At 35.8% G+C, this 19420-nt stretch overlaps 1 protein-coding gene across 1 annotated transcript in view; it reads left to right on the plus strand.

Moving 5' to 3' along the window:
* ADAMTS6 (ADAM metallopeptidase with thrombospondin type 1 motif 6) overlaps positions 1-19420 on the plus strand; it is a 145007-nt gene that overhangs the window by 55323 nt on the left and 70264 nt on the right. The window contains exons 8-10 of the mRNA XM_021534377.3: positions 3309-3352; positions 6798-6903; positions 18573-18719. Of these exons, the coding sequence (XP_021390052.1) occupies positions 3309-3352; positions 6798-6903; positions 18573-18719 (297 nt within the window). The remainder of the gene's footprint in view (positions 1-3308; positions 3353-6797; positions 6904-18572; positions 18720-19420) is intronic.

The following is a 19420-nucleotide window of genomic DNA, read 5'->3' on the forward strand; positions in this document are numbered from 1 at the left end:
ACTGCTGCTCCAGTCCTTGACCAGCCTATTGAACAGAAAATGGTCTGTCTGTGCAGTTTCCTTCTGGCTGATGTGTCAGTCAGAGTTGTCAGTGACAATTGTACATTCATCATGCATTTCCTGTCTGTCTGTGCAGCTCTTCAACAGCCCCACAGGAATGCTCAGCAGTCCCAGACCTCTTCCTCATCTGCCTCATGAAATGACTTCTAGTTTCTTCAGGGCAGGCATGGCCATGTAATCAACCATCTTCCCTCCTACCTCTTTTCCATTCCACTTCCCCAGTGTGGTCACATTTCAGGGGCACTGCACCCACTTTATTAGGAGTTATATGATCTTTTTTGGCTTGGGGCACAGATTTTTCTTGGCTGTCTCAAAATGGTCTGGCTGCCATCTTATCCCAAGTTATTTACCTATGTAACTGTGTTCTTTCATTCAGCTTTTGCGTGGTGTCCCTTCTACACCATCTGTCAGTGAATTGAACCAAAATTTTTGCAGTTGTCATAATTGTGACTGTTTTCATAATCTTTAATGGTTGGTTGAGATAATTGTTGGCTTGAGACTCTCCCTTTTGGATCTCTTTCGCTCCTGAATTATATACTAGGCATCTGGTGATCAAACTGCACCTTTGTGCTGCTTTTTTGGATGTGGGCTTTTTGTTTAGTTTTGTTTGTTTGTGGTTAAATTTCCCATAGCAATTAGACCTATCTAATCTCATGGCCAGTCTTGATGATTTGTATTTTCAGGGGTTTCTTATATTAAATTTACTAGTGTCTAGTACTACATATGTAGTCTTCTGCATTTGGAACCCAACAGCTGAGAACTAAATGGATTCCTTGAAGGTTCAAAATAAATTTTGAAGAAGTGTGTCAAAACCAAAAAAAAAAAAAAGACAAGTTAATCTGATTTTAAATCATATATAGAGGTAAATGATGGAAGCAAGCAATTTCGTTCATAAGAATGCTGTGACCTTTCAGACAAAACACAAGGGGAAACGATTCATATGAAAGTAATAAGATGAAAAAATGGAGCTGTAAGATGATGTAGATAAAGTAAGTTATTAGACTGAAAATATTTTCAAAAGATCAGAAAAAATTTTCCTGATAAACCTGGGCCTAGGAGAGTGTATGGACATCCTTACAGGAAATTAATAATTGTCTATAAAATTTGAATTTTTAGTGATAGCATATTTAGAACATGTTACTACCCAAGTATGTTCTTGCAAAAATAATTGCTGTATTGAAAAATAAAGTTATCTTTTCCTTAGTTTTATTATCTAATTTAAGTTTCATTGCCGTCATTTTTCTTAAAAATGTTAGGTTATGCATGAAGAAGAACACACACTTCCCAGCAGAAACTGAAGAATACTGTAGTCTTTGTTTTTCAAAAATATAACAGAAGCAAGGGACTTAATTAATATAATTCTTTCCTGTCACAGTTCTTCGTGAAACTGAACCTTAGGTGAGGAGTAACTTCAGAATCATTCCTGTAGGACAATAATTTGATTCAGACCATCAGGAAAGTTTTCAACTCTGCTGAAGTCAGTGACAACATTTTACTTGAGTGGAATTGGCTTTATTTTCAAACATCCATTTTATCTAAGGATGTATGTCTTTAATTGTTTTTCCTTACCTGCCATTGGATATTGAAAAGCAAAAGACATGTGTATTTCAGAGACTTTTTTCCATTCAGTTTTCAGCTTTGTTCTAAGGAATTTAGTTAGGGTTTTCCTCAATAAATAAGACTGAGCCATCTACTTTCTCTGAGGAACAAATTTTCAATAGGATTAGGTTCAAACACCCTCCTAAACACAGAAATAAGAAGTTTGGTTCCTTAATTATGTAAAAGGCAAGAAATGTTCAATAAAAAGCCTTTTTTTTAGTCTGAATCCATGTCATCTTGAAACTTAGGGCCATTTCAATCGTTATATTTCAAGGGAAATAGGAAAGCTTTTTTATAAGAATATTTTCTATAAGAATGCTGACTTGGTTACCTTCACCTCCTCCAGACAGCAAACAGGAAATCAGTACACATTTGAACCACCTTGATGAAATTAATGCACATGAACATTTAAGTTCAAAATTACAGCTTAATCCCACAAACTGCTCCACACTCAGTACCATTTAAAAATCAAAGGAATTCCATGTGGTCACAGAAGTCTGCATGCACAGAGAGTTTACTGGATTTGTTCCAAATTTTAAGCTTTGTTATTTTGTCCATGGATTTGGATTGCAGACAGAACATAACTCTTTTAGCAGTGAAAGGTATATATCTTGTGATTAGACTCTTATGTGATAGCAGTCTTTACAGTATTTTTACATAAAATGTCTGGTGGCCCAGAATGAGTAACTATTTGGGTTTAAGATTAAGGCATAAAGATGGTATCTTTTAATATTTTTTCTCACTTGGCTTTCTAAAGAGTAGAAATTATTCTGAAGCATAGTATACTTCAGAAATCAAGGAAATATGTATAAATTCTTGAAAATAAATAGCATTGTGGGAGTGTAGTTTTATCACTATCTATATTATAGGATGGCATATTCAAAATATGAAGGTGTAATTAATGAATTGATTGCTGTATGGCCACCATGCTATTTTAAAAGCTATGCCACAGAAAACAGTTTCATTTCATTGCTAGTGCCAAATATTTGCATATTAACTACACAAAACCTCATTATCTTCTGTGTTTGAAAGATTGTATCTACAATGGCAAAATTTTTCCTTTAAAGAAATATTTTAGCTTTTTGTAGAAATGGTTTTCATTTTAGGTTAGCACATATTCCTAAGGTACACTATAATTATGGAAGGATAATGAGAAGGGCACTATAATGTAAGATCATAAGATCTTTTAAAAAATGTTACAAAAAAATTCTTAAAAAATGTTTTTTTAACTAGAACCAAAGTCTAAGTAGTATGACTTAGCTGATAAGTGTGAGACCATAGAAGGCTTTAAATTATGTTGAATAAGTAAAATGTAAGGTTTAAGAATCAGTAGCAGTCTGTAGCCATGCTGCTGTAACTTCATAACAGAATGGTAGACTGCTTTATGGAGCTGGTGATTACAAAGATCCACTTTAACAATTTTTTTCTTGCTGGCAGGTGTCCCACTGGCCTGAGGCCAGCGGCTGTGAGTGTACTGCAGCTTGTGGTTTACACCAGAGTGCAGAAAAGGCCGACACCAGCTGGCTGCACATAATTAAACTGATTGCGGTCTGACAACTTGGACTATGATACAGATATGTGATAAATACACAAAGTATCTTACAAACCTGATTCACTGACATACTTTATCTACATTTTTTTCTTAACAGATATGATATCTGCACTTACAAAAACAAGCCTTGTGGAACACTGGGTAAGATTATAAAGAGACATTTCAGCTCATATTTGCTGTTTCCTGGCTTTATACGTAGCTATTGATTTATTGACTGATTAGATCTTTTTAAGTTTGTAGTTCCAAAATTTTGCAGCTTTATAAACATGAAAAAGAAAAGATAATCCAGGTGGATCTTGGCTTTGATACATTGCTGAGAGTTTGTGTGAGCTGGTGCTGTGTATTTCATCTCTGACAGCTGTAATACTGATAAAACCTAACGGATGACTCAGTTTTACTTCTTACGAAAGAGAACTTGCTGTTTATTTCCATTTACCCTTGTCTATAATCTAATTTAAAAAACAGAAGTAAAAATCCTCAGGAAGGTTATAAAACCACCCCCATAAACATTACAAAAGAAATTGACTTTGAGGTTTACACTGTTGCTGGGTTGTACACTGCAAGTACAGCTTCATGTTTTTCCTTTCACAGACTTAGAAAAAATAGCAAAGTGATAGAAAATACGGTAACATTGAAACTACTTAAAACAGTGCTCTGACGATGGAGAAGTGCATATGTCAACCCTAGAATAAGAATGGAGAGCTATTGTTCTCCCCATACCTAAATATATCACCAGTAGTTATTTACTACAACAAATAACTACACATGACCTATAGGTTGTTGCTTCCAATAGTGCTTTAACATATAAAAGGAACATTACTCAAAGATTAGCATAACACTTGTTTAGATTTTTTTTTCAGTTTTCATCCTTTCATAAGCCTCTTTCTTGAAGGTGATTAAAGACAAAATTCTAATTCAGCTAGTTAATATTATTAATATTTTTCTCATTCAGAATTCATGATTGTACTTGCTTTGTCTTTCCTATATTAATGTATATCACTATTACTGGTAGCCTTAACCTATGTTAATTTTTTCTTAAGTCTGTCACAAGTCAGTACAATGTTTTTGGCAGAGGGGTGTAGTTTACATGGGGAAAAGTACCAGAATTTTGCCTGCTACAAACAAAACCCACAGCATGCTTTAGTTAAAGGCAAATCATACTGATGAATTTCCAAATGTAATTGATTTTATTTGACATTGGAGGTGAGGAAACTGAAGAGATGATTCCTTAGAAGTGGCTTTGCAAGTGTTAAAAAAAGAAAAGTTGAAAGAGAATACATTCATGCATGAACTATTCAATATTTTTATGTGATACTTTTGACACAGATCATTAGTGTAACTAACTCTGACTCTATCAGATTTTGGCATAAAGGCAATTTTTGGTTCACTTGAATCCAGTGTAACAGAGGATAGATTTGGCACATATTTTATTAAACTAAAAGTTTAATTAAAAAAAATTAAAAATAAGAGTTACATATGGTATCAGTTCCAACTTACGGTTATAGGGGTCTTGGCAACACAACCATGACAATTTCTGTGCATTATAGACATTGAATTGGAGAAGAGACAAGGCCCTGTAGTCCTCTTTTGCAAGGCATTTGATATGCTTAAGTCTCACTGACATCCAATAACTAAAGTTAAACATATATATAAAGGAGTCTGTGAAAAAAAGTCACAGAGAAGTCTCAGAAGGTCAAAAGAAACCTGAATAATTGGTATTCTAGGAAGAGACAGAAGTAAAAGATTTCATGTGGCGCAAACATCTGTATCCTATTTCAGACACCTGAGGCAGGGAACCTTTCATGGAACCCCTTAGAAAAGGTCTCAGATGTCTATGCAGTGTGTCTGTGGCTCCAGTGAAGGACAAGTCCTTTTAAAGTCTTGAGTCACTGACTGAGTTCTTAGCTTGATCTCTGTCACTTTCTGCAAGCATAGTATGGAGTTATTTTACTCTGCTCTTTTCAGTGCTGAAGCAAGTCCTCACTTTTAAGACCTGAAGATGGAGATGACTTTATCATTCAAATATGGTGGACTTTGCAGAGGAACATGATAATTGTATATATATGTATTGCCATGTTGTTTTCAGAATTCTTCAATTAGAACAGCATGGGTGAACTATAATTATTGCTTTTTTTGTAGGTTCCACACTGCAAACTCTCCAGACACACATTGTTAGCTTTTGCCCATGTCAATTTGGCTATCAGAGTAGTTTTGCTGTGTCCAAACTAGGTTTATTTGGAAGAAAACATAGAACACATACCCCTCAAATACTCTACATGTGCCTACAGGAGACCTAAGATTGCCCATGGGGTATGTTTTCATGATACGCCTGCAATATTTTTTTCCCTTCAGGAAGCTTTGAGCCACACCTATAGTGATTTTCAGCCTACAGGATTCAACTAGTCCAGAATGGCCAAACCAACATGCAAAGATACGTGAAGAGTCTCAGCTTCAGTGCTTCACTGTGCTGATCCATGCCTACAGCTTCAAATTAATTGCTAATGTGGACACAACAGGAAGCACTTGTTATATTATGACTTTCTTACTGTTGGTCCAAATAGAATAATTTGAAGTCCCTACTCGTATAAATAGTTTGCTTTCTCTCTGCCCCACTCACTGTTCCATTCCCCTCATCTCTCAACCAAAGTTAAGAATTTTCAATTTTTTTAATTGTTATTTTTGTAGTTGTTTAGAATGTACTTGTTTATTTATAAATTATTCTTTTTTCTGTTTCGTTTTTTATTTTTGGTAATGTAGTTAACTGAGCAGATAACGTCCTTAAAGAAAAGTTTGCTGCTTCTTTCAGATAAGAAATTCTAGGGGAGAAATACATTAAATAAACCTGATGTTTAAGTCTTTCTCTAATGGTACTAAATTATGACTGCAGTATGTTCTGTAATAATTTGTTGCTGAAAAATGTGTATGATAGAGAAGAACCATAGTCAGTAAATGCCTGTGGTGTTCTCTCTCTGAAGAAAGTTTTTAAAAGCCCTTGTAACACAATAAGATTTTCATGCCAGAAGATGATGGGTGACAAATGGAAAAGACTTCCATGCTTAAATGCTTGCTTGTTATTAACATGTCTCCTCTCTCTTCACTGATGCATTTGGTTTTGGTTTTTTTTTTTTTTTATTTTTTAACGTACCATGTGAGGTTTCTCATAGCTAAAAAAATTGCTTGTATGTTTTTATGAACCCACTAAACTTAAACAGATTTCTTTAGAAAAATAATGTGGATACATTTTGCTTTCTTCAGGCACAAGAATGTTAAAATAGAAATGCTTTCTTGAATTCCCTCTCCTGGCTCAAGTTACTAGGTGGTCCCAAGTTACCAGAAGTAAAATTTATAAATCTAACCCCTAGTCTAGACATTTTCCAGCACTGACTGCAGTTCAAAAAATATTAATGTCTAGCCGGCAAAGTGAAATTCCCCCCAGTGATTTTGCAAATGACTAGAAAGTTAACCTTTTGCCAACTGCTCCTTCTGTGCATAGAAGTTATTAAAAAGAATCCAGGCATTTATAACTAGGGCTTTTAAGACTGAAACACCTTGGCATGATCCTTTGTGTCTCCTTCTGTTTATTCAGGCTTGGCCTCTGTGGCTGGAATGTGTGAGCCTGAAAGGAGCTGCAGCATTAATGAAGATATTGGCCTAGGTTCAGCTTTTACCATTGCACATGAGATTGGTCACAAGTGAGTGAGTTTAAAATAAGAATAAATTTCAATTTACCACATTTTTAATATTAGTTAATAATTGATATAAGTTTTTTCCTGCATCATCTCTATTCTGATGTTCCATGTTTCTGTATATGGCATTCATAAGTGGCATTATATTTTATTTAGTATGTATTACCAGGGACTTTAAATTTAGAACTGAAGACTCATTGTATACTCTTTGATTTCAGATTCCAGTTAAATCTGTCCTTCTGAGACTTGACTCACAACCTTCCTACTCTGTTTCATATTTTTAAATATTTGGCTTTGAAAATATTTTCTCCCCCATTACTTTTTTCTGCCTTTCTTTAGGAAAAAGAAGTGGTTAAAAGGTAAAATTTTTTTGCTCTTTTTATTTTGTCTTTAATATAATTCAACCTACTATCATTGAAACATTGATTCTGATGTCAATATTCATATGCTTTAAGTCCTCTTTCACTCAAGCATGATTTGTATAAAACCAGCATAGAGTAATCAGCATCACTTGTTACGTTTAAAGTATTAGCATATAGAGTATGTTGCTATGACATTGATAAAATCTGAGTAGTGTATGGTCTGGAAATATTTAAGGATTTCCATCAAAAGACAGCACTCAGTACAATGTGATGATTCTAAAAAGACTGGACACCTTTTATCAAGAGGTTTTCTTTTTTATGTACATGGGTTGACCAATACAGAGTTATGGATGACATGCTTTTCTACCCAATAGCTCATGGAACTGTTAAAATTCCAGTGTGGACTGAAATGAAAGCTAGCAATCTGCTGATCAAAAAAAGGAGTTGAAATAAACAGTTATTTTTAGCCTACCTATCAGATAATCACCAGGCAACTCTGCTCGCATTTATATTATGTATTAAAAAGTCCCTACACATTTCCCTTCCCTTCCCTTCCCTTCCCTTCCCTTCCCTTCCCTTCCCTTCCCTTCCCTTCCCTTCCCTTCCCTTCCCTTCCCTTCCCTTCCCTTCCCTTCCCTTCCCTTCCCTTCCCTTCCCTTCCCTTCCCTTCCCTTCCCTTCCCTTCCCTTCCCTTCCCTTCCCTTCCCTTCCCTTCCCTTCCCTTCCCAGAATCACAGAATTACTAGGGTTGGAAGGGACCATTTTGAGTGGAACTTCTTGTGTTTTACTTTTTTGACTCCTTGTCCTGTTCATCTATCCTGTCATCATAGGAATGTTTTTATTGTTGTTTTCTGTGTATTGTATTATCTTTTGGCTTCTTATATATAAGGTATTTTAAAATTCAGAAATCTCAGCTCTTTGAGGCTTTCAGCTAATTCTTGAGATGGCATGATATGTCAAATGCTGATTTGATAAGATGCAGAAGTAATATTCCTTTAGCTTTTATACAAGTTTTTTTGATAAAAAAATCTTCAAGATTTATGTTTTGTGGTAGCCACAACATCACCTGTCATTCTACCCACGCAATGACTGAATACCTCTACAAGAGTCAAAGTTATTTCCTCTCAATCTCCTAGTATTCAGTAGCTACTAGACATTATTTGCATATGTGAATAAAATAATTGTTTCTGACAGCCTTGTAAACATTTTTCTTTGGCTGTACCTCTTTTCACACTTAGAATAGAAAATTGACTTCATTGTTAAGTGAAAAACAGAAGCATTTAAAGGCCATATCTACATCAAATATGTAACATACAACAAAAGACCAATTACACAAAATCACAGAATGGATGGGGATGGAAGGGACCAGAGTGGGTCATCTGGTTCAATTTCCCTGATCAAGTAGCGTCATCCTAGAGCACATGGCACAGGTGGTATCCAGATTCGTTCTTGAATATCTCCAGTTAGGGAGATATTCACAACATCTCTGGGTGATCTGTTTCAGTGCTCAGTCACCTGCACAGTAAAGAAATTCTTCCTTGTGCCCAGGTAGAACTTCCTGGGCATCAGTTTCTGTCCTATGACTCAGCATCTCTAAGAAGAGCCTGGATCCATCAGTCAGTGGAAGAAGAGGCAATGAAACAAGAGGCATAAACTGATGCCCAGGGAGTTCCACCTGGACATGAGGAAGAAGTTCTTTACTGTGCAGGTGACCATGCACCAGAACAGGTTTCCCAGAGAGGTTGTAGATTCTCCCTCACTGCAGATATTCAAGAACTGTTTGGACACAATCCTGTGCCATGTACTCCAGGAAGAATACCAGAAAAACACTTCTTGAAACCTTAAAGGAACTGGTAGTCTGATTGTAATAGTCAGTTATACTTTCTGTTAAGTTGTTACAGTTGTTTTTTTTTGGTTTTTTTTTTTTTTTTTTTTAATTCTGGCTGCCATTCCTTACCACTTGTAGATTTTTTATGTATATAACCTAGTTTTCTTACTCTTCAGTTTTGTGCAGTTCAGGCTCATAACCGGCTGTTTTTATTGAAAATGGTGGTACACAGTGTTTGTTTCTTCCTTGAGGGCATAAACAATTGAGAAATTAATGTTTTGTGATTGTTTCTCCAGACCATGATTCAGAGAACATCCTGTATTACTCTTAGTACTTCTGTGAATTAGATAAAATTAGAGTATTAGAGTTGGCCCTTTAGACTTCAGAATAATTTCTCTAGAAAACTGAATTTTAATGTTTGACATACAGAATGTCTGCTTTCCTACTATTATATATTTCACACCAAAGATGCTTAAGATTTCTGGTAAGCAAAAATCACAAACAGTAACTTCTTGTACCAGGAGTGAGACTTGAGCGTGTATCCCCTAAATTGTCAAAGTTTGACTTTTTCTCTTTTTGAAGAGAGGAACCCTTTGCAGGCATGATCATGCTTTTATCCCAGACAAGTTGAATGATGTAAGATCCAGTCACATTTTCTATTCCTCAGCCAGCTGAGTTAAGTGGCTTTCTGCTCTATGCTTTTATATTTGGGTACATTCTAAAATGTCTAGCTTGTCCTGTGCGTGCTGTAAAGCATGCTTACTTAAACTGGTAAGGAATTCCAGATTCCACTGAAAGAGGTATAGTGGTAAAAGAAAGGTATTCATTGTTGCAGTTTTGTGGATGAGTTGGCTGAGATTTTGAAAGTGAAAAACAGAGTGAGAAAGAATAAATAGAATAAAAAAAAGGAAATGTCAAAATATGAGGAAAGTGCACTAGGCTTAGGACAGAAAGTTGCCCATAGGACTTGGAGTAAGAAAATAATTTGCTAATGACAGACAACCATTGAGGGCTGTAAGAAACAAGGTGGTAGGTAAGATTAGTGGCTAAACTCTTGTGGTACTTTCAGGAGATGCTTGCTTGTCTCATTCTTGGTCACCTCATTCTTCAGTGACCAGTGAGCTTCATGTTTGAGCAGTGCACTGGGTTTGCATGCCCAGGTTTTAGTGGCAGGCAGGTGGGAAGGATGTCTTTTGTGGGAAGCTGCCAGAAGCTTCCTCCATGTCCCACAGAGACAATGGCAGGAGGTTTCAGGATGGAGTGACAGTGGTAGGATGGTGGGTCCATAAGTGACAGTGGTAGGGCTTCTGGGATAACACATTTCAGAAAAGGGGCAGAAAAATTGCTATAGGACAGCAGCCAGAAAAGATGAGCGAGAATACATGAGGTAAACAACTCTGCAGACACCAAGGTCAGTGAGAAGGCACTGGAGCTGAGGTTCCTCTGAAGCCTGTGGTGCAGACCATGGTGAGGCAGCTGTACCCCTATGGCCCATGGAGGAGCACAGGGAAGCAGAGATCCACCTGCAGCCCATGGAGAACATGTTGGAGCAGGCAGATGCCTGAAGGGAGGCTGTGACTCTGAGAGGCCTGTGCTGGAGAAGATTTCCTGGTAGGACCTGTGACCCCATGGAGGATCCACACAGGAGCTGGCTGTGCCTGAGGGACAAGACCCACACTGGAGCAGTTCATGAGGGACTGCAGCCCATGGGAAGGCTTCATGTTAAAGAATTTAATAGAGAGCTGTCTGCAGTGGGTGGGTGGGACTCCATGCTGGGGAAGAGAGCAGTGTGAGGCCAAAGGAGCAGCAGTGAAGTGTAATTAATGTAACCCCCATTCTTCATTCAGGAGTAAATTTGGGCCTGGGAAGAATGGATTGATGGGGAGAAAATGGTTTTAAGATTTAGTTTTTATTTTTCATACTCCTACTGTGATTTGATTGGTAATAAAACTAAGCTGAATTCAGCAAGTTGAATCTATTTTGCCCATAATGGTATATTGGTGAGTAGTCTTTTCCTGTCCCTGTTTCAACCCATGGACCTTTCCTGATATTTTCTCTGTTTTGTCTAACTCAGGAAGAGAGGGGCAGGCACCTGGCATTCAGCCAGGGTCAACTCACAATCAGTCAAACCTCAGCTGCATTACAGGACTTGAGTTTTAGTGAGAGGTTTTCTAGAAGTACTTGTCAAGGAATGTCTTTTTTGTACAGCTAGAAAGAAAATATTCCGGTCTGAGGTAATAGAGACACATACACTAAACTTTACAATAGCTTTTTCAAAACTAGTTGAAATACAACTAGAATGAATTGTACTAACATCACCTCCTGTCACCTCTCTGGTTGATGCAGGCATCATTGTTTTGTCTCAGATGATGATGTTTTCTATCTTTAACTACAGCAGTCTCTCTCAAATCTACAGTGTATGAATACCTCAACAGCAAACATAAAACATTAAACTTATTTCTGCTAGATGTCTAGGAGTTCTGGAATTGATGGTGTGAATTTTTAGGGACAGTTTAATTATCTTTTTTAGTTTAAAAATCCCAAACCAAGTCCAAACTAAACCCCCCCCAAAAAAAGAAATTAAACAAAATGAAACCAAACCAATCACAGGAACAAAAACCCCAACAAAACAAAACCAACAAAAACCTTAACCAAAATGAGTCCACAAGCCACATAAGAGCATAGATAATTATTTCTAACTCTCTCACTCCCCACCGTCCATTCCTTGCTCTTTTTTTTTTTTTGCTAAAGGAACAATGTTTTATGCCTGCTTTCATAATATTGCAGGTTTTAAAAAGTTTTCTTTGGGACTTCAGTTTTAGTGACATGCATATAAAATAAAATGTCATAAGCAAATGAGAAAACCCCCCAGTTGCATGACATGTTTATATTTAAAATATGAAAAAAATGTCTTTCTCTACATACCTGAAATATTATTTGAAGTTCAGAATTTGCAATACTAAAATAATTTTTCTAACATCAAAGCATTTTTCAAGGAAACTGAACATTGTAGCACTTCACAGGTCTTAACAAAAGTGCAATAAGAATAAATGGGGATGAAATGGAAGGTTATTATAATCTTCAGGGCATCTTGAATTTCCAAAGGACATCTGAGTTCAGAAGTTTGCTTCCTGATTGGAGCCAATAGTTTACACTTTGACCTACAGTCTAAAGACCTGATGCATTTGCACTATAGGCTTTGTGTAGCATATAAACCCTTCTTGATGTTACTGTTGTACCATGAAGGCTATGAAGCTATGGCAATGTAATCTAGGACAAGTTTGTGCTCTGCTGTTTTTGTAACAGTCCTGCAGAAGTCTGTAATTTCCCTATAACAAAGTTGCGGTTTCTGAACTTTCAGGTTTCTGAAGGTGATGGTGAGACTGCATCTTGAGTGCTGTGTCCAGTTCTGGCCCCTCAGTTTAGGAAGGATGTTGAGATGCTTGAGCATGTCCAGAGGAGGCAATGAGGCTGGTGAGGGGCTTGGAACACAAACCCTGTGAGGAATGTTTGAGGGAGCTGGGGTTGTTTAGCCTGGAGAAGAGGAGGCTTAGAGGTGACCGTATCACTCTCTACAACTTCCTGAAAGGAGGCTCTAGACAGGTGGGGGTCAGTCTCTTCCATGGGGTAGCAACTGACAGAACAAGAGGACACAGTCTCAAGCTACATCAAGGAAGGTATAGGTTGGACATTAGGAAAAAAAATTTCACCGAAAGAATAATAAAGTATTGGAACTGCCTTCCCAGGGAGGTGGTGGAATCACCATCTCTGGATGTGTTTAAAAAAAAGACTGGACATGGCACTCGGTGCTATAGTCTAGTTGAGGTCTTAGGGCATAGGTTGGACTTGACAATATTAGAGGTCTCTTCCAACCTCATTATTCCTTGATTCTGTGATTCTGTGAATAAAATGCATTGGTTTTTAATAATTTAGAAATTGCTATGCTTTTAAGAGCCTCATATGTTATTTAATACTAAATGACACTCATTTATAAAAATTGATTTTGTTGTGGTGTTTGGTCTTCATCCATAACTGAGAGAAGAACCACATTTAGGAAGTAAATAGGAATGATTAGGATAGAAGTGTGCTAAAATGTTGAATTTCATGGTAGATATGCTTTTTATAAAGCTCCTATTATTGATTTTTTTTTTCTAAGCTTTCAGGGAGCTAATATGTTTCACCCAAGTTTAAAATTCTGCATTACTTCAAAATAAAGCATTAGGGATACTCCAAACTGCAGAATGATGTCCAAATGCAGTAAATCCGTAGTTAAGTTTGAAATCCATTTAAGACATGGAAATAGAAAGTGAAGTAGCTCATTAACCTTGATTCCTCCCTTGAGGAATATGCAATGTTAGGTACTTTCAATGCATGCTATCAATGTTTGGAATCCTAAAATTAAATAAATTGATTTTTTAAGACAATACTTTTTGATTATTTTCCCCTTCATTTGTAATGTCATTTAATGGTAAATTTTAGTTTTCATGCTGTTATGTATATACAACCAATACTTTTATAACATTGGCTAAAATTATATGGAGGGCTACGTAGAAAGAGGAGAATTCTCTTTTAAGAGACAGTATGGGGGAAATAATTACAAAAGTAAAGAAAAAGTGCTTATTTTTGTTATTAAGGAAACATAAAATCTGATGATTGTAATGTGTCCAACATTTACCATAACCTCATAACAACTGACAAATAATTCAGTCCTAGAAGACACAAGAATAATTAATAAAATTACCATGTATGTCCACATAGAAATTGTACTTTGTCCAAGCGGCTCATATCTCTGATATTGTAGGGAAAAACATTTCTGCTATTCTTTAATAGTAGCTTATGTTCAGATTCACCCGCTTTTTGCTGAACAAAATAATGTTGAAACATGGTCGTTTTCCCTTTCTTCCCTTGTGTATTTTCTACTTACATTAAGAAAAGTGTATTTGAAGCCACGCCTATATTTACAGATGTAGGGAAGCTAACATTCTAATTTTTCAGTGTAGGCCTTAAATAGACATTCTAAGCTATATGAAATACATACACAGATTTAAATTACACTTTTTAAACCATTATGAGAATAAGTACAATACAGTGGAAAATTAATACAAGTTTTATGAATTTTTTTGTCTCTAATATAATAAACTCAATTTCTCCAAGCAAATTATGATTCACTATTTAGGTCTTCCGTCAAATACAAGAATACTTGTACCAGCATGCCCATACTGTGGCAGAGATTTACTATTAGAAACTTTTAAAGCATTCTTCACTGATACACTTTATGATGCCTCCCTACCCTTTACATCAATCTCCATAAATGTTAGGTCAGTGTGAGACATTGGAGGAAATACTTGCAATGTACCTAGGGTCAAGATACTCACTTGAAAATAGCCCATTTCACACTTTGCATCTCCTAGAACAAATAATTAGTGTCATTAAACCTCTTAAGGTGGCTTTTCTTTCTCTTAGGAAGATAGGGTGGCAATTCTTTATTGTGAGGAGCTGTAAATCAGCTTCAGATAATGGACAAGAAGATGCAGTGCTTGACTTCACAGTATTTCTTTTGTGTTCCTGTAACTTTTTTTCCTCACCTGACTCACAATTCTGTCTTTGGTACTCTTCTTCCTAATGCTGTTAAGTGGCAGAGCAACATAAAAGACATTGCTTTAAAAAAAATGGGTCAAATTCATATATCTCATTAATTGGTAAGAAGCCGAACAGTCTCTATTGTATTTAGAGAAATGAAACAGTCTGTGCTTTTCTGAATCCCCTAAACCCTAAAAAGCTAGGAATATACAAAGATACCTTTTGAAGATAATGAAGATCTCATTTGATATGAAGATAATAAGTACTTCAGCTAGATAGAAGAGATAATTGATTGAAAAACAGCATTTCACCTGAGTACTACTTCTAAGAAAACTTCAGGGCTAATAAAGTACATGGTATATAAAATAAATGTCAGTGAAGAGTATGGGGATGCATTCAGATTGGTGTGGATCTGTCTTCTCTGAATCCAAAGTGTCTGGGTAATACATAAGGACAGAAGCATTCTGACTGTCTCACAAAAATGACTGCTGTAATTTCATATGAATCAGCAATAAGTGTTTTGGCAGTCATAACCATCATTGTTCAGAACTACCAAAAATATTAGTAAGCCAATGAAACTGTAGGGACCTACCTGCCATGCTGTTTTTTTTGCAAGATAAAGGAAGGGTAGACAAGAAGTTTATATTCACATCCTTCCCTCTGCTTATACTCCAGGGTCTCTGCTTATCTATTGCCCTTTTATTCAATACAGATGACACTAGTTATCTCCCTTGTGATTTTTGGGGTTGGATTGCAAGTTGGATGAGTATTGCAAATAATTCCCTCAGATAATTTTTTCAGATATAATGAAAAGCAGATTTCCAAAGGGAAAAAAACTATCCAGTTACAGATGTTAGTAAGTGAAACAAGGCAGTGAGCGCGACTAGGATGTTCTGCTTTAGATTTTTTTAAGAAACATACAGACTAGAGATAATTTGCAGAAGAGTTTCAGTTATAATTTTAAACTTCTTAAGTGTTCCTACTTTGCACAATCCTTTAATGTAAAGTAAGTGCTCTCTTGGGAAATGAGGAGCCATAATGCATGAAAATGCAAGAGTTGCTGCTTTAAACATCCTTCCTTGAGATGGCAGGTGGAAAGATAACTTCACAAAATAACTCCTGTGTCAGTTGAGATTTCAGTCTCTGCTCATCCATCTGACTGTTCCTCTAAAGACAAAGTTATACTGGTAGTTTTAGACAGACTTTTTAAGCCAATGAAAGGAAGAAGTCTGTGTACGTTTAGTGAAATTGAAAAAGGTAGGCAAATTATAACAGTGGCTCCACAAAGAATATTTTATGTTCTTTACTTTCTTCCCTACATTTCTGTGCCAATCCAATTGCAAGCATGCTTTTGTAAAGACCTAGTTTCAATGTAATGATGGCCAAATATGACCAGCTTGTTCTGTTGGAAATAAAAACGGCAATTTGGTCAGAAATGTGTTTCCATCTGCAATCCTGCCCACAGGAGGGCAAGTTACTGGACTGTACTGGCATGCTGCCATTACCATCTTTGGAAATTAAGACATTAGTTGTAAAACCCTTCTGCAAACATCAGAAAAAGTTACCTGCACCTCATGATCACATTCCTCTTAAATTCAAAAGCAAGGACAAGTAGAAAAGCTTTCTAGGAAAGGGATAGATGATTTAGGAGAAGGAATATTTTATAAAGCATACCATTAGATCGTGGAAAAGCATTGATTGAGTTCCCATTTGTGTCAGAAATTATGACTTCCATTCACAGACACGCTTTTTATCAGGCATATCACTGCCACTGTTACCAATATTGTCTTTTTCACAGGAGAGCAGATAGAAGGAAGGTTATTGAAACCATGAAATTTGTTTTTTCACTTATGCATCCAGAAGATAAAAATTTCATTTCCAGAGAACTGAAGTCTTTAAGTTTTTAAACAAATGGAATACACTAACTAAAGATAAACTGAATACAAGAATCATCCAACTCATTTCTATAAAGGAATAATTTATGGAGATTATTAAAAAATAAAGTTTTCTGTTTTCAGAAAAAGGAATGTTTCTGAAGTACCCCAAATTCTAGGAAATAATTGCCGCAGAGAACAGGTAAATAAAGCACGTTTTTAATCGTAAAATTCTAGTTCAGTTTGTTGCACAGGACATCTAAGTTCTTTCCTCTCCTAATATGAATAGGTATTGATAAGAGCATAGGAATCAACACTGCTCTGAAAGTTTCAATGCATTACATACATTACTCAGATGAGTTGATTAAAGCTGTATTTTTTATAAACAAAGGACATCCTTTATTTGCTTATATAATAGTCCAAGGTGTCAGTTAGACCTTTCCAGTATATAATACAGTATATGGCTTCTGCATTTGTGAGGTACCACAAACTGAACCAGACACATGTAGGCATTGCTGTAGAATATGTATACCATAGGGACATATGTATTCCATAGGCAGGGCAGCCATGCATTTTTGATGATGAAATCCTTCCTGATCCTGTAGGAATCATCCATCGTTCACTGATGTTCTTTTTTTTCTGGAAGGAAAGGTTGCCAGCACCTTTCACTTGTAGGTTCTTATGATCATCTGAAGAGGTGAAATAGTGTATTGAAATTCAGGGTAACATTAAAATCTTGTGGTACTATACCACATTTTGGAGCAATATGTTCAGATTAATATAAAACAACTGCACTGATTTCAGTGAAAAAAGTGGCATGAACTGATATTAAGTGGTATTAAGTGGTCAGCTGATAAAAGGTCAGTTTCTTTTCTACTACTTTTTGCATGTTCTAGCGCCAGTCCTAAATATTACAGAAAATCAAAACTGAGTGCCTCAATACATTTGTTTTCCTGAACGATGAGGAAGAAATCAGAGAGTCAGTCCTTTTAGCATACAGAAGACTCACTCCAAAGACAGACTTCTCTGTATGATTCTGGGAGTTCAGAATCTTAGTTCTGGCATTGTTTTAATTACTTCTGTTTCATTAGCAGGGAGGTTCCTGTGTCTCTCACTATCTGCCCCTCTGATTTCGTAAGCCTTTCGAGAAGGAGTAAATTTGACCAAAGCTTAATATTTAAAAAAATAAGAAATGAAGGAACAAACTTTTCTCCCCAAGTGATTGAATGAAAATTGATCAAGGACTAAGAACATGGAGTTTTATAATAATAAGAATAAGGATTATTTTATAACAATAAGAATAAGAATTCTTTAGGATTTTTTTTACTAAGGTCATATCATCTTTCTTGAAAGTTAATTTCTTTCCTTTTCCAAAATCTCTTTTGGCCAAGTTCCATCCAGAAGTTTCTTGTTTTCTGCTGATTTTTAATTGTATTTATTTTGACATTCTTTGACAAAGCAAAGCTCTAGCAGGAGGGCTCCAGGTCTCTCTGTGGGTAGATGCAGAGAGAGTGTGCGTACAGGATGGTCCTAGGAATTGCAAAACCTATGTTCTACTTGAATTATCATTGGTTGCACCATGCCTATATATAGTGTATTGTTACAGCAACAGTACCTAATCTTAGTCCTTTTTTACTAATCCAAGAGTCTATAATAAATAATAGATAAATAACAAATAATAAATAAATATTAATAAGCTATAATAAATATTCCATATCCACATACCATACCAAATAAAGGCTTGAGTGGTCTATATTTGTCTTGCAAGAATACTGTTATGTTTTTTTTAAAAGCTTTAGAAAACAAATACAATTATTCCAAAATTCCATAGAAGGGAAGACAGTTATGTTATTGTGCTGTATTATGAGATCTGAATAAATTAATCAGAACTTAACTGACTCTCTACTTAGGAGTTCTGCACTGTGTTCTTTTTGGTCCAACATGATTGCTGTAAAGGTGATATTATGTTTTAAGTGATATATGATGCCTTAGAAAAGTAATGGGCTGTTTCTCTCCTACTCTTTTGAGCAGTTTTGGTATGAATCATGATGGAATTGGAAATTCTTGTGGGACCAAAGGTCATGAAGCAGCAAAGCTAATGGCAGCTCATATTACAGCAAACACCAATCCTTTCTCCTGGTCAGCTTGCAGTCGGGATTACATCACCAGTTTTTTAGAGTAAGTAATCTCTCAAGAAAAATGCATTTTCAAAAACTGACACCTTTTGGGATCAGTTGTAGAGATATAGTGACCTGTTCTGATGGTTTACATTTTTATAATGAATAGACAGAAATATAGTGCATCATTTAAAACTCTATTTTTCTGTAGAGTATTATTTCAATGTAAATGTCAAAAGCTTCTTTTGCTCCATTCACCACCTTAACAGTTCTTTATTCTTTTTAATCTACTCAAAAAATTCTGAAGTTCTGATCATACCTCATTATTTCATTAACCTGAAAGTGGGAAATAAAAGAGGCTAGGATTTGTCTATGGGTCATGTTTTGTTAGCATACATAATGTGAGGGAATTTAATGAAGTGAAGATGGTTATAGCCCTGTTCCTTTTACATTTCATTCTTCAGATATTTTTCAGACAGTCTTGTAGGTTTTTGGTGTTTTTTGGTACCATTGGCAAGAACATAAAGATTATAGAAGTGGATGGCATGGATCTTTAATGTTAATACCTTAAAATTCTGAAAACTTCTACTTCTGTGGTGATTTTTATCCAGAAGTAGTTTGCTACCTGAAATTTCACTATGAAAAAATTCAAACAGTCAAAATAAGTTGTTCACAGAAATGTATTATTTTTTACATTTATACATACTGATGATTCATAATGAAGCCTTGTATGTGTTTTAAATTTTGAAGTCAAGTACATAT

Source organism: Lonchura striata, chromosome Z, assembly GCF_046129695.1.
Source record: "Lonchura striata isolate bLonStr1 chromosome Z, bLonStr1.mat, whole genome shotgun sequence".
Classification (NCBI taxonomy): Eukaryota; Metazoa; Chordata; class Aves; order Passeriformes; family Estrildidae; genus Lonchura; species Lonchura striata.